Consider the following 16,708-nt stretch of genomic DNA (forward strand, 5'->3'; position numbering starts at 1 on the left):
TTAGTAAATGACCATGTTTCTAAGCTGAATGATTTTCAATACCTTTGTCAGGAAATCCTGACTAAAACATCCTTAAAGAGGTATTACAAATGAGTTTTAAAAGGGCCTGGTTGAAACATCCACCAAATATTTCTGCTCTGGGAACTGGGGACAAGGTAGATGGTTTGCACAGATCTATACGCATCACTGCAAACTTCTGTGCTAGCACAGCCAGCGCTGACTCACCACTGTGGGCTCTCTGATGCAGACTGTGTCATACAGCAGGAGTACTTGGGGCGGGAAAGAGGGGTGACAAGAAAAGAACGGAGCTTAAGCCCCTTTAATTCCTTCTTATTGCTTTCCAAATGAAGGGGAAGTGTTCTTTTATTTAAAAAACAAACAATCCTGGGGAAAAACCAGAGGAACCCCAGAACTCTCTTCCACCCTCATTTCTGCTCTGCCAGCAAGAGTGCAAGGGGGTGCTGGCTAAGGCAGGCAGGACCACCACTCACCCCCATCGCAAGCCCTTACAACTGCAGCCACAAAACTCAAACCAGTAAGAGGACGCAATATCAAAATAAGCAAAAGGCATGCGCACATTAAAAAGTCTTCACCTGGTGCTGGAAAGATAAATGAGTTGATGCCAAGCAAGCCTCTCTAGGGAGGGCATTTCAAAGACGAGGTGCCACCATGGTGCTTTGCCAGCTCTACTCTCTTGTTTGCCTGCCGTTTCTCTCAAAAAGCCCAAAGACCAGAAAGGTATGTTGACTTTCCAGTAAGATAGAAGGCCTAGTGGGAATGTGGTGGGTGGGTGGGTGGGTGGCGGTTAGACTCATACATGGATGAGAGAAAATAGTGCACAGGTAGAACGATTCCCTTTTCATGGGTGGAATTAGTACACTTGTCCCCACAGTCATTGTTAATAACTTTCCAACAAAAAGTGAAGCCATTTCCCCAGCAGGCACACCACCCAGAAAAGGGCTCACATATGCTAAGGAATGCTGGAACGGCCACATCATCGTTCCCATCCAGATTCCCCAGGTGGGATTCAACCTATGCCAGTTATCTCTCTAGTGGCTCTGAAGGCTTGGGCCAGTTACCAGCTTCCTTCAAGAGTCTGGTATGATTACCAGCTCCAATGTCAGATCCCAGGACAAAAATGGGCCATCACCGCAAAGCAGGAAACACTTTCTAGCTTTATACTATTTGTTTCCACCTGACCACATGGCAGCAAGAATAAAAAGTTTACAAACCTGTACCATGCAGGTTCAGGGTGGTATACAAAATAATAATTAATAATAACAACAATAATAATAACAATAACAACGCAGAAGGCACCAGAAGTGTAGGAAGTGGGAAAGTAGGAAACTTCTTAACTCTCATGAACAAAGCTTTTCAAATGGCAATCATCATCCATGAGAACAAAGAAAAAAATTGATTCTGGCTCAACATACCTATCAGAAGGACAGTGATCTATATTAATGCCACACAGAGAGCCTGCTCAAGAAAGCAAGTTCACCTGGCAGCTGTGCATGGGGAGCTAATCATTCCAAGTCTGACAAATATTTCTCTCTAATGAATCAACACAGTGGGGATGTCTGGCTGCTCTTTGTCCTCTGAGAAATCAAATCAATTGCAAAAAGGTAGCAGAATTTCCAGTGTAACCACCATCTTACTATCCAGAATGGATTTCTCAACCTCCAGCACATTGGCGGAAGAAAAAGCCGCTTGCCTGGTTCGGCCACTGCTGACTCTCCCACATTCTCTGCCAAGGCCTTAATGGTCTATGGCTGAGTCAGCCCTGCACAACTTTTGACCAAACTGAAGATGTCCCAGCCAAGAGCCCCCGATGGGCTCACAACTTGTGCAGGTCCTTAATCGAGCAACCTGCTGTTATCCACCCGCCCACCTGGCTTTTGGCTCCCAGCATATATTCAAAGCAATTTTTCTAGCAAAATCTGTAAATAGCTGCCATTCAAACAGGTATCCAGAAAAGAGATCAAGGCAACAGTCACCCTGCAGGAATTCCACAACCACACAGGAACCCGTGAGTCAGACTCCACAATGACTGACTTATGAAAACTAAGCATACAATTTCCTGATCAGCGTCTGCCTTGCATAGAAGAGAGATTATACAGCTACTTACTATATGTTGGAATAGGTAGGTGGGTGGCTAGCGGAACTCCTGATTCTGGCTCAGGTACAGGATTCAGCATTGAGTTGTTCACAGGGCTATTGCAAATATGAATCAAATTATTGCAGTCTTGGCAGTTAAGTGCTACATTGGCTCATGGCCAATCCGTCTGATTGAAGCTTTTGCCGCAATATCTCTGAGGATTAGATGTTAAGACACTGTAAGAAATGTGTTCCATTTATTCCCTAAAACTAACTTCCCAGTTTTCAGCAGCCCCTGCTAACAAAGGCTGATGGAAGCTGAAACCTCTGAAGGGCAACATATCGGAGAAGGCTGGTTTGTGAAGTCTGCTATCCTTACAGAGCTGGCAATCTGAACAGACTAGCCAGTTTCAGCCACAGGCTCCAAGCAGCAGCAGCAGCAGCAGAATGCTGCTATGTCTGGACCAAAGGGGACAGATAGATCAGCATCCCTGCATCCACAGAGCTAAATGGCAAGGTCAGCTTCCTTTTCTGAAGATGCTCTTCTCAAGCACTGGCATCACATTTTGAAGTGTCAGCCTGTTAGATGCTCATAATCAGATGCCTTCATTCACGAAGGCTTGGAATCCTTGGGTATGATACAATTGCCTTGAATTAAAACCCCTGATGTCAAGTGTCTTGTGACACAGTCTCAAAAAAATGTCTGGCCTGGAGTTTATGAATCTCTAAAGTTAACACTTCTCATTTTTTACATTCTTTTGACACTGTGTGTGAAGACTCTTAGGGAAAGTGATAATCATATCTCGAGACACAGCAGGGCACTCTCGCTTCTCTGGAGAGTACTCCTCTCTCCAGCCCCGGGGGGGGGGGGGGAGGTCCTATCCCACAGGGAGGGGTCAGACAGGAGCAATGTGAAGTTACTATGGTTCTACTGAGTTTCTGGAGCTGCCGCCATCACTGGAATGCTTAAAATTGCCCACATAGTTCTCAGCTGAATGGAAAGATGTAACCATCTGAGGGCAACGAAGTCAAATATTTTTAACTATCCTATGATCCGTGAAGTTTATCTTATGTATTTAGAAAATTTACAATCTGCTTTTATATCAAAAGATTTTCAATGCAGAGAACAAGCAAGCAAGCAATGATATAATCACACTCCAAGTGAGAAGTCTTGAAGGCTTTGCCTCTTAAACTAATCTACCGTATTTTGCACCCCATAAGACGCTCCGGCCCATAAGACGCACCTAGTTTTTTGGGGGGGAAATAAAGGAAAAAAAATTATTTTCCCCCCAGGTGCGGGGCTGGAAGAACCAGGTCGGGGAACAGTGGGAAGGCACGCTCTGCCTCCCCGCTGTCCTCCGAGCTTGTGGGGCTGGCGATGGGGAGAAGTGCACCAGTCCCGGGAGGGCAGGCAGCTCTGTGCCGCCATCCCGAGCGGGGCGGGACTTAGCGCCCCACTCGGGATGGCGGCGCAGAGCTGCGCTGATCCCAGGACCGCAGGCAGCTCTGCGCGGCCACCGGGAGCGTGGCGGAGCTTCTCCCCCGGCTCCCGGTGGCCGGGCAGAGCTGCGCTGGTCCCAGGACCGCAGGCAGCTCTGCACGGCCACCGGGAGCGCGGCGGAGCTTAGCACCCTGCTCCGGATGGCAGCGCAGAGCTGCGCTGGTCCCAGGACCGCAGGCAGCTCTGCGCGGCCACCGGGAGCGGGGCGGAGCTTCGCCCCCGGCTCCCGGTGGCCGGGCAGAGCTGCGCTGGTCCCAGGACCGCAGGCAGCTCTGCGCGGCCACCGGGAGTGGGGCGGAGCTTCGCCCCCGGCTCCCGGTGGCCGGGCAGAGCTGCGCTGGTCCCAGGACCGCAGGCAGCTCTGCGCGGCCCCCGGGAGCGGGGTCGGAGCTTCTCCCCCGGCTCCCGGTGGCCGCGCAGAGCTGCGCTGGTCCCGGGATTGCAGGCAGCTCTGCGCAACCCTCGGAGCCGGTCTCCCGAGGGTTGCGCAGAGCTTCCTGAAGCCTGGAGAGCGAGAGGGGTCGGTACGCACCGACCCCCCTCGCTCTCCAGGCTTCAGCGAAAGCCTGCATTCGCCCCATAAGACGCAGGCACATTTCCCCTTCATTTTTGGAGGGGAAAAAGTGCGTCTTATGGGGCGAAAAATACGGTAACTGAACTCAAAGGAAGTAAGTGACCCTGTAAACTCATCTAGGAGCAAACAAAATATGCTGTTACACATCCAGATTTAATATATATACCATTCACAGAACTCCTCTATTTAAAGCCAAAGAATCATACCTATCTTCTGTCACCCATCTATAGCAATAGTCCACATGCCCATTCCTCTCCTTCCAAAGTTACTCAATCCAATATGCCCAGCTTCTTTCATGTACCTCTCTAAAGAAAAGCTGCATCCAGGACAGGGCAAGGTCTCCAAAATTTGAGCAGCATCAGTTCAAAATAAATCAGAGATGAATCCACCTAGATTTCCTCATATTCCAGACTCTGGCCAAGTTGTCTGTGTTACAAGGCATATAAATAAGCAACTTAAGATAGACAGATACTATCAAGTTACTTATTTGTCTAGTAATTTAACTGGAGCATTGAAAATCCATTCAAATAAAAACACTGGATGCAACAGATCACAAACCAAATAAAAATGGCAAACAAATTGTACACCACCACCAGGAGCAAAGAGGACAAGACGAGTCCACCTGCTGTTAACAGGTACATACAGTACACCGGAAGGCCCAACCTCAATGACTGAAAATCACAGGCAACTAGTAATACCCGGTTAAAGGTGGACATAGAAACCCACACAGCACGCTTACGTATCTTTTGCAGTGCAGTGAATTGCCAAAGACTGCTGAGGTGCCAGAATCCTTACAAGGTGGACTGTATTTCCCTACTTGCAACACAGGCGGCTGCCATGCGTGTCTGGCAACTGAGTACAACATGTAACCTGACCCAGAAGTCTAGCACAGCTTTGAACACCCTCTTGTCATGGACAGTGGAATATAAACAGAAAGAAATCAGATTGTCAACCCCAGTTGGGTGCCAGATAAAAATCAGCAGTGCACTGAGGTCCAGCTCAGAGGGCCTTCTGGCAGTTCCCTCCCTGTGAGAAGCCAGGTTACAGGGAACCAGGCAGAGGGCCTTCTCAGTAGTGGCACCCGCCCTGTGGAATGCCCTCCCACCAGATGTCAAGGAAATAAACAACTATCTGACTTTTAGGAGACATCTGAAGGCAGCCCTGTTTAGGGAAGTTTTTAATGTCTGGGGTTTTATTGCTTTTTTATTTTTATTATTATCATTATTATCATCATCATCATCATTAATTCTGTTGGTAGCCACCCAGAGTGGCTGGGGAAACCCAGCCAAATGGGTAGGGTATAAATAATAAATTATTGTTATTATTATGGGTAGGGTATAAATAATAAATTATTATTATTATTACTACTACTACTACTACACGTGTCACTACTACTGGTTATCCGCCCCCCCCCCCCGCCCTCAGACTACTGCAATGAGTTCCATGTGGGGCTATCTTTGAAGGTGATTCAGAAACTACAAGTAATCCAGAATGCGGCAGCTAGACTGTTGTCTGGGAATGACTGCCGACACCAGGGGTCAGCAAATGTTTTCAGCAGGGAGCCGGTCCATTGTCCCTCAAACCTTGTGTGGGGCCGGACTATATTTTGAAAAAAGAAGAACGAATTCCTTTGCCCCACAAATAACCCAGAGATGCATTTTAATATAAAAACACACATTCTACTCATGTAAAAACATGCTGATTCCCGGACCATCCGCGGGCTGGATTTAGAAGGTGATCGGGCTGGATCCGGCCCCCGGGCCTTAGTTTGCCTATCCATGGCTGAGACCGTATAACACCGGTGCTAAAGGATCTACATTGGCTCCAATACATTTCTGAGCACAATTCAATGTGTTGGTGCTGACCTTTAAAGCCCTAACAGCCTCAGCCCAGTATACCTGAAGGAGCATCTCCACCCCCATTGCTCAGCCCAGAAACTGAGGTCCAGCTCCAAAGGCCTTCTGGCAGTTCCCACACGTCAAGAAGCAAAGCTACAGGGAACCAGGCAGAGGGCCTTCTTGGCAGTGGCAGGCCTTGGCCTAGGGAACACCTTCCCAATCAGATGTCAAGGAGATAAATAACACTGCAACAAGTAACTATGCAACTTTCAGAAGACACCTGAAGGCAGCCCTGTCTCAGGAAGTTTTAAATGTTTGATGTTTTTATATGTGTTGGAAGCCATCAAGAGTAGCTGGGGAAACCCAGCCAGATGAGTGGGGCATAAATAAAACAGCAGCAGCAGCTTAAAAAAAAAATCAGATACAATTCATGAGGGTTCAAGCTGTATAGACAGCTTGTGAAATTTTGCTTATGATCCTTGTTGAATACTGCTGGACATTCCCAATGTGGCAAATGAAGAAAATTATTGCATCTCTGCCTATCACAAGTTCTGGAAAAATGCCTTTGAGGATTTCAGGCAGACAAGTGACAAGCTGGAATACAGCTGGGTCTCCCAGTGAAATTAATGTAAACAATGTAATGTAGTGTATAAAAAAAATCAACTTGTCTATAAAATGGGCATGCTTTGCCCATCTGTCTGAAATATGGTAGGCCTGGTGCATGGATGGTTGGCAGCAGAACACCAGAAAAGATGCCATTTGATGGAAAACACAAGGGATGCAGGCAGCAGAAGAATGGATGAATGTCTCATCAAAATGGATGGGAAAACCAAAACAAATGAACTAATTCCAAATTACTTATTAAAAGGAAAAGGAAATGAAGCATTAAAATGAGGCAACTAAGCCATTTTCCCCCTTTCACATCTTTATTATCTGGATAATTAAGTCCCACTTGTTCACATGCATAGCTTTATCTTGGTTTTTTGTCTCTTGGTGACACTAGTGAGTGTCTTCTCAACTTTTACAGACTGGCAGGTATAAACTCAAAGCTGTTTGCTATTAGAAACCATTTCTGACTGTAAAGGAAATCTTACATTTTTCACATATCTGAAAGCAAGGTATCAACTATGGGTCAATAAAGAGCCCAGCCTTCCTGGCAAACACTTTTATGTGCCCGACAGTTATGTACAGTAGACAAGGAAGGGCTCGTCCCATCTATTAACATTTAGCTGCAAGCGAAGTGAAAGGTGTGTAAAAATGAGAGGTGTGGGCCAGGCAGGAAGTTGTGACATCACAGCCACATACCTGAACACTAAGGTGTGTCTAGCTAGGATGAGTCAAAGCTTTGTCAGCTCTGTTCTAAGCAATGCTACACACTAGTCTGTTTAAACATGTCCTGCTCCTCCCAGAAGAGGCAAAAAAAATCTATTATTCTGGTTTTGCATAGCAAACCAAAGTGAGGAAAGAACAGCAAGGAATGTGTAGGGTGGGTCATCATACTTGAGATAAATGCAAATGAAATTAATTCTGTGAGTAGAGATTACTCGTGCAATGACTGTCAAAGTATGGCCTAGAGCAATGTTAAAAGACCTTGAGGGTGAGATATACGACTAGCAAGTGAGGCTCTGTAGAAAAATCACAGATGTAACTGTCCCAAGTGGAGATATCAGATGAGTTACTATCTCACTGCTCTGAAGTCAGGCAGCACAACACATAAGACACCATCTCTAAAACCCACTATACAAGGTGGGCAAAAAGTAGATAATAAATCCTCTATTTACTGGCAATCCTGATCCAATAACATGGAGACCAGGTTTAGGTGCAAAGTGATTTCAGCACAAATTCCAAAACCTATGCTCAAGACAGCCTAATCATCAACAAGGACACAGATACTTGGGAGGAGTTCTGCATTTCAAACATGCATTTTGAGTGGAAGGCACTTAGGACAACCCAGAAATATTCTGTTCAAAATGTCTGAATTTTGAAAACCAAGAAGCAGCAATGCAGATTTGGTGGGGCAGGGGAAGGAGGGTGCAGAAGTGCCAAAATATTGATTTATTTAAAGAGCCAAAATCCTTGATATGGCCTTGGCCTAAACAGCATATATATTTCCAACTGTCAGCAAGCTGAGATACACTTTGCAGATGGGAAAGAAGAGGCACTTTGCCGCTGACACTGACCTGAGGGACATCCCTTCTAAAGAGCTCAGAACAGAATGAAGTTGGAAAAGCAAAGGGCAGAAAATCAAGAAATCAGAAAACTCCCATCACTCATTAGGAATATTATCATGATTGTGCAGCTGTGTCAACATTAGACAACCCAGATTAAAATACTGGTGGAAAGAAACAGGGGGAGGGGGGTGTTTTGCTATGGCGGGACTTTGGGAAGAGTCAGTTTTACTTGGCTCTATGGGAGTTGGCTTGTTTTAAAAGCCTTCTCCACTGGAAACTTACAAAAGGATGGAACTCTCACAAAGATAAAATTTATTTTCCAAAAACAGTATGTTGAGACAAAGGTGATTGAGAACGATCTTTTAAATCACCGATTTTGAAAGTAACACACTAAAATGTGCATACATTATTTTCAATTTAACGTATTCATATACTCAAGAAAACTACAGTAGAAAAGAGTGACAGATCAAAATAAAAACAGGTTCAGAAAGTATTTTAGAATGATACTGTAGCCTCTGTACATACAAAAGGTGGCTTTAAAAACCATGTGCAGGTGAGAGAAACCTGGTTGGGCAATGTATTTGTATTCAGAGCAGAGAGTTTCCTTATAACCCACTCTCAGCCCATAGAGCTATTATCATTTTGAAGGTATATCTAAATCCCGTGGCCCTTGGCAAGCTCTGCCCCATGGCACATGCCCATTCACCTTGCAACCTCTCCTCCAGTAGCGGCTGGTGGGGCAGGGCGGCTTCCCACCACTGCGGTCACGGGCAGTTTCCAAGAGGAAGAGGTGAGGCAGCAGGGAGGCGTTGGCACCAACCTCTCCATCGCCTCACCTTCCCTCCTGTCAGCAACCTGCCATGACCCCAGCACTGGGAAGCCAGGTAAGCAGCACACCTGGGCATTCCGCTAAAACTCTCCCACACTACTCCCCTTTGCAGCTGGAGCCAAGCAATCTGTCCCTGCTCCAGCAGCCATGCATTCATTGCTTCCCACCACTATGGAGAAAATTATCAGTCAGAATACTGGGACAGCATGGTATCACAGGCTCACCCATGGCCTGCACAGCTTCTCTTAATTTGCAACTTCGGCAGGTCTGGTGGACTGATTAGAATAGCCCTCACTGTACAAAGTTTCCTTAAAGCATGTTGAATGGGGGGGGGGGGTTTGAAGAGATGACAGGATCCTCTACTTGCCAAGGAGTAAAATATTAGTCATCACAGAAACAGGGAGAAGGTAAAAAAAATATGAAGCTATCAAGCAGAATTGTGGAGAGTTCCCTGCTACTTGAAGCATTTTGCCAAAACTAGATGCCTTTCTAAAATGAATGATTAAGTTTAAGCAGTATATCTAAATTTAACAACTGAATAATGAGATGAAACTCTGCACTTATTTGTTAAGGAAGAACCCACTTTAGATCACAAGCCCTCTAAAACCTACCAAGAGATGGCCCCCATAGGCTGGAACAGTATATCCCATTTATCAAGAATGCCAAACAGGCCTTCTCTCTCCCACTGCCCAGCCTCCCCCATCATATGGTAAATATAAATACAGCAAGTCGCAGTAGTAGAGAAATCCACCTTATAGCAGCCTCCCCCTTATTTGTTATTTTTAGCCACTTCGTCTGACAACGCCCAACAACTAAGCAGGCTGAGAATAGTAAGGGGGAGAGAAGGATTATCAAGTACTAACAGTGAAAACACACGGCCATAATCACTTCCTTCACTAAGGAGGAATGGGTGTTTTCCATGTCTTTACAGCATCAGAAAACTTGCTTTTTCTCAAATGCCACACTGAAACACTAAGCACTATCATGTACCACAATGAAATCAAATTATTCTTTCCTGAAAAAGTTTCTTCCAGCATTTTTAAGCAAAAAAAGTGGGCTGTTATCATTTTAGGATGCTTCCAAAACAGATCTCGCCCCACCTCCCCTCATGAACACTTAAAATATACTGTATTGACCCGAATATAAACCACAACTTGTTTTCCAAATTCCAACCATGAAAAGTTAAAGTGCGGCTTAAATTCACAACCTTACAAAAACTGGCTTTTACGATATCGCTGCTAAAACAGACATACGGTAAAATGGAACAGGTGTGAGTGCCTGTGGAATGTGAAGGGAGCGGCTTATATTCGGGAATTGTCTTTTTCCCCCTTGAATTTTAAAGGTGTGGCTTATATTCGGGCCAATATGGTATCAAGAATATTCAATATTGTCAAGGCTGTGGGAGAGGCCCACACCATCAGCAGGAAAAATGCTTTCCACAGCTGCAAGCAGTTCCGAGGGAAGGGCCATGGGTCAGCCATATTCGTATATGGTGAAGGTTCCAGGTTTTGTCTCAGGGACAAAATATCTCAGGCAGTGGGACCTTGAAAGATGTCTGACCCAAGATCTCAGAGAGCTGCTGCCAGCTGAAGTGGACAATATTGGACAAGATGTATTAATTCCGTAGGAGTAGCTGCAGGGCTTCATTTGCACGCAGTGCCAAGCCAACTATGACTTAGTGTGAACATGCAAGCATGCTAGTGCAATTAGTAAATCATGGCAGCCTTGCTTCTTCCCCACTTCTGCTGCCACCATGCTATGGAAGCTAAGCCTTGGTTTGGTTTAGCATTACAGCCCAACTCAAGCTCATGGTTTGTCTCCTCCAAGCAAATCACAAGTCAATTTCATTTAGCTCAGCAAGTTCTCTGGAAGTTCAAAAAGTCAAGTACCATTTCCTACCACAAACAGAAGTTTAGCAGAAGCCACAATGTATTGAAGACTCATTATACAAAGCTAACTATAAAACCAGCCAAAAAAGAGAGGAAACTTTGTTCAGAATGCTGACCCTGAACCCCAATGCCAACTGTTCTAGCAATGAGGCTGTGGCCATCATCATAGAGAAATGACAGCTGTTATTTCCAAATGCATTTTTGAAAGAGGAACAAATATAGCTCTAATATGTCTTCCATTTTTCCTCTAGGGCATCTGACCTGCACTGGCCGCCAAGGCTGCCCTTAGCTGCCGAGTCAAGCAGACTTTGTCTTTATTTGATGAGACCTGACATTCAGCCCCAAATGTTATTAAAATGTTAGCTTGCTTCATATCATTAACACAGTTGTTCCTGAACGTATCTATTCCCTCCTTTCCATTAAAATAGCTAAAAATAGATGTTCAAAGACTAGGAAATTGCCAGAAGCTCTCTCTCACTACAAGTCCTTTTTTTAAATACTGAACACCAAGAATATATTTGCCATGCCAATATTTTTGCCAAGGAAATGTTAAGGTGAACAACTCACTGATTTGAGTATGACTGAATGCTCCGAAAGCTGAAACAATCCTAGGACAAGTTATCCAAAGGGTGTTTGGCATGTCTGCCTTTTCATATTCTTTTCTGCAGTGGACGAGATCTCTGCCCATTTCAGTACCTGCTCCTAGGCTGCTGCAGCTTGAGGATATGCAGGCACTACAAATTTGCCCACTGAGAGTGAGATGCTGGTGATCTCCATGTGACCAATTAGGGGGTTAATAAATGAAAACCATAAGCCTCTTGTTCCTCAAATACAATTGTGAGCAATAACTTATTACACACATTAACATGGTTCACATTATCAATTCACAAGCGATGAAGAAACGTCACTGCGCAGTTAACCTCTAGCATCACTTCTGTTGAGACAATAAGGGAGCAATCCTTATTGGCATAAAGCAAGCAGGTGTAAGTTAAGTCTGCGTTGGGACAAAAGGCAGTATAAAACAGAAAATAAAAAATGCAATAAATAGCTGCTGTTTTACCAACCCCAAACTTACCTCTAATTCCTTAATTTTCTCTTCTGCTATTTTTTGTTTGTCTAAGAGTTGGCTATGAATTACTCCTTTGGACTGAAGGATAAACCTACAAAGCGTGAAAGAAAGAGAAAAGAATATGGCAGTATATTCAGCATTCATGAGTTGGTGCTGTAAATAACCAAATAAAATCTTAATGAAAAGGACACTGAATTCTACATTGACAGGCTTGTCTTCCATTCAGAGCATAAAGTCAGCTTGTCCTATGAACCTCTACTGGAAAAGGATTCTGGATATTCTGTACAGCAGGACTGCCAGATGTTGCTGAACTACGTTTTCCATAATCCCTGATGATTATCCAGTGCTCCCTTGCCATTTGTAACACCATGAAAAACAACCGCTCCCTATTTTCCCCTCCAAGATTTTCCTCATAATTAGAGGCATTATGCAAGCCACACCATGGGTACCCAACAGTCCACACCCTCCAGGCTTGATGCTGGCGATAGTAACCTCCCAAGATTTGCCTCTCTTCTTCTAGCTTCTCTCCTTGGGGATAGACCTTGGGGATAGCATAGAATCATAAAATCACAGGATTGTATCATTAGAAGGGACCCAAGGGTCATCTAGCCAAACCTTCTGCAATGCAGGAATCTCAACCAAAGGATCAATGACAGAAAGTCCACAACCCCCCAATATTCAATTGAATCATTTTTGGCTCTCTAGTACTGGTGCTGTTGCATATTTTGGTGGTTTATGACACTTTACTCTTATTGCTGGTTGTCTTATTGTGATGTCTGTTTTCCATATTTTAATGCTTTTATTTTAACACCATTTTACCAAGAACAGTGGGCTGACATCCACCGCATTCACACAGTTGAGACTAGAGACACCTCCACCCCCTATTTGCGCTGGGGCTGCATTCTTTGCCCCCATGCATGTCAGTGGAGCATGCATAAGCCCACCCAACCCCAATCCACCTTCTTCCGGGTCCAAAATTACCTGCACCATCAGCAGTCATGCTTCAATTAGTTATGTAATAAACTGATTAGGACAAGATTGTCCTAGGAACCTTGTTGTACAACGCCCTAGAAATGTGATATGACCTGCCAGAAAGGAGAACTGTTGCTCAGTTTACTACTGATACACAGACTCTGAAAAGTTGAGCAGACAGGTACATACCTGTCTCTACTGTTGCCACCTTTTCCCACTAATCTTGCTCCTTTACCTTTACAGCAGTGGGGCATGCAGAAATTTGCCAGTTGAAGCTTTCCCCAGCATGAAGACACAGTGATGAGGGGGGGGGGGGAAATCACCTGTTAAACTTATTGTAAAAGGTATAGGGGCAGGCAGGTTTTTTCCAGGAGGTACCTGTCCTGAAGGTATGGAACGTAATTTGCCTTACATCTAATATTTCCATTAACTTGCCAGGGGGCAGGGCTGGTCTAGAGCTCCAACATATTATATTACTTAAGTAAACAGAAATAACCATACAGCTTCCAAATGGGACTTCTTGCATTGCTAGACACTTAACTAGAGGGTAGATTTATACCATTGTTCAATGTCTTAAAAAATATTGTGGAGCACCTCTATAAAAGTGTTTGAAATAATATGGCATTGACAAAGGAAGAAAGGGTTTGGCTCTGAAACACTACCAGGGCAGAATTAGGGGGAAGGCAAACCTTATGAATATCCATTTATAAAGGGGTTCAATTTACACTTTACAGAACATGTAAAAAAAATATTTGAAAATTCAAGGCTAAAGCTGCATTTTAACAAGATGCATCCCAGCATCAAAAGAGAATTAATGCATCAAGACTTCCACTTCCTTTCTACCTTCGTTTCCTGCATCCTTTCATGCAAGAAACACCAAACAAAAGCATAGTTTAGCCTTCGTAGGCTTGTTGCCTGTGCCAGGGCTTGTGCTGGCACACATCTTCTAACTGTGGTTAAGTGAGCCACAGAGGCCTGTAGGACCATACAGTCCCTTCCCTTCCAGCCCTTTGCCTCTAGCCACTTTCTTTTCTCATGTGAATCCCACATCGCATGCCTTCCATTTTTACATTTATTTCTGTAGTGTGTTAATTCATTAAACGTGTTGATTTATTTAGCATTTAAAAGTATTCAGTATGAAATCAATCCATAATACTCTTACATTTACATTTGTTTCTAATAATATGTATAGTTCAACATTCTCTTGTATCTTGGTAACACCAGCGCATGATGAAAACACCAAACCTTTCAATAAAAATATGACTGAAGAGGAATAGGTCTCACATGATGTCCCTCTAGTTCAGTATGGTCTATGCTGATGGGCAGCAGATCTCCATGATTGTTACCTGGAGATGGTGGCAATTGGACCTGGGACCTTTTGCATACAAGGCAGATGCTCTGCCATTCAGCTACAGCCCTTTCCCATTGGGGTGTCTATCTTCCTTCACCCTAACTATCTCCCAAACCCTTAACGTTCGATAATCTAATGCAGGCATAGACAAACTCAGCCCTCCAGATGTTTTGGGACGACAATTCCCATCATCCCTGCCCACTAGTCCTGTTAGCTAGGGATGATGGGAGTTGTAGTCCCAAAACATCTGGAGAGCCGAGTTTGCCTATGCCTGATCTAATGGCATACTCCGTTTATTTTCAAGGATGACAAACCATTATGCAGCTAGCTGTTAAAAGATACCATTTCTCTATCATCCAATACAACTAAATCTTTACCATAACCAAATAATGTAACTAATCAGTATGACAGTATTTCACCTCCAGTTATAGTTTCACTTTCTTTTAATATAGCTGCCCCAAAGGTTCTTTTAGGAGAGGACCAAAATATGATACATATCAATATTAATTGTCTTAAAACTCCATATTATATTATTTGCTCCCCTTTTGATGCAATTATACATTTAATATTTTTTAATAAAAGTTTCCTTTCAAATTTATACTAATAGCTTGTTAAACAAATTGCCATAACCATTTCCTTAGATCTAGTGATACCTCATGTCTCAAATCTTTTTTCCATTTTATTTATAGGTGTTTGCTGAAATATTTTTTATCAATGAGCATTCTGTATAACTTGCTCAATAGTTTTTGTGCATGAACATTCAACAAAAAACTTTCCAACTGTTATTCTCAGCAACGGCCGTACTTCATCGCTAAAGTATAGGCGATTTTTCTTAACTGCAAATATTTTGGGGAGATGAAGGGTTGTTGCATTTCACAACTGATTGCATAATATTTAAAAATAATCTCATTTTTAACAAGGGTTGAATATTAGATGGATACTAATATTAACCGGGAATAACACTAAAAAGCACTCCTCCTTAAACAAGATTGGAAACTTCAGGCGGTTCCAGGCCCTTGTGGTGGCAACAATTGTCCATGTTGTGATGAGGGAAGAAACCCCAAAAGGGCAGCATCACTAGGAGCTCTCCAAGGTGCTGTTCTGGGTGCTGAACTTGTAAGCTTGGCAATTACCCCTGAGGTGGCAAATACAGTCCAATGTCTCTGTGCAGGCAGAACTTAAATGACCAGCATATATCCTCGCAGTTAGTTGATTTCAAGGTTGCCAAAAACAGTATCTTTCATCCAACGCGAGGCAGCCCACTAACAGGGCCTCCACTGGTAATCAAAAGGCCTGTCAGTTGATAACAGAAGTGACCTTTGTGCTTCTGTTTGATTCTGAATCAGAGGCACAAGTGTGAGATGTGAGAGACCTGGCTTGGAAGCAATACAGTGGGCCAACCACTTACACAATGGTTCAGTTCCAGGGGTCCATGCACAAAGGCAAAATCATGTAACGCCACGAACCTCTGGAACCACCCCCTGCCCTGAACAACCATCCTTACCTGTCTGGGGCAGACTTTGCCCTCAGCCTTGCTTACTGGGCTCTGGGAAGGTGACACAAGGACCCTGGCATGCTTCCAGAGACCTGAAACAACCTTCCCAGAGCCCAGTAAGTGCTTAAATGGGTTTTTCCCATTTATTTATTTATTTAGCAGTCATGTGCCTAAGGTCATGATTGCATAAGTAGATTACATTTGAGTTGTGGCCTCACTGTGCATATGAAAAGGATCTAAGTGTTTTAACTGACCATAAGTTGAATGAGTCAGCAGAACTATGTGGCTGCTTGAATAGCTAACGCAATCCAATGTGGTTGAAAGAGCTGGGTATGTTTAGCCCGGAGAAGAACATGATGGTCTTAAAATATCTGAAGGGCTGTCTCACAGAAGATGGAGCAGGCATGTTCTTCACTGTTTCCGTGACAGGACTAGAACCAGTAGGTGGAAGTTGCAAGAAAGAAGGTTTCAATTTAACACTAGGAGAAACATCCTCACACTAAGAGATAATCAACAATGAACCAGACTGCGTCAGGAAGTGGTGGGCTTTCCTTCCTTGGCTGTATTGATGTAGAGACTGAAAAGCCATCTGTCAGGAATGCTGCGGGTGCATCCTTCATCGCTTTAGAAAAAGAATCCTGCATTGAGCAGGCATTGGAATAATGTCCTCCAAGGTTCCTTCTGTCACTATGATTCTATAACAAGCTCAAAACAACCCCTCTTCAGCACCACAAATCCAACTCAATGGTGTAACATTGGAAAAGTGTCAATCACTTCTCCTATCTGTGCAGTATTTCCACAATAGCTGACATTGATGTTGAAATCCAGCATCGCCTGAACTCTGGGAGTGCAGCTTTCTCTCAGTTGAAGTGTAGAGTATTTGAGGACCAGGACATTCGCAGGGAAACCAAAATGCTTGTTTACA

The 16,708-nt window shown here is 44.1% G+C and overlaps 1 protein-coding gene across 1 annotated transcript in view; it reads right to left on the minus strand.

The window, feature by feature from the left end:
* Nucleotides 1-16,708, minus strand: part of PFDN1 (prefoldin subunit 1) — a 30,380-nt gene that overhangs the window by 902 nt on the left and 12,770 nt on the right. The window contains exon 3 of the mRNA XM_082234704.1: nt 11,972-12,056. Coding sequence (XP_082090830.1) covers nt 11,972-12,056 — 85 coding nt within the window. The remainder of the gene's footprint in view (nt 1-11,971; nt 12,057-16,708) is intronic.

This window comes from Podarcis vaucheri (genome assembly GCF_965113315.1).
Source record: "Podarcis vaucheri genome assembly, chromosome: 8".
NCBI classification, from domain to species: domain Eukaryota; kingdom Metazoa; phylum Chordata; class Lepidosauria; order Squamata; family Lacertidae; genus Podarcis; species Podarcis vaucheri.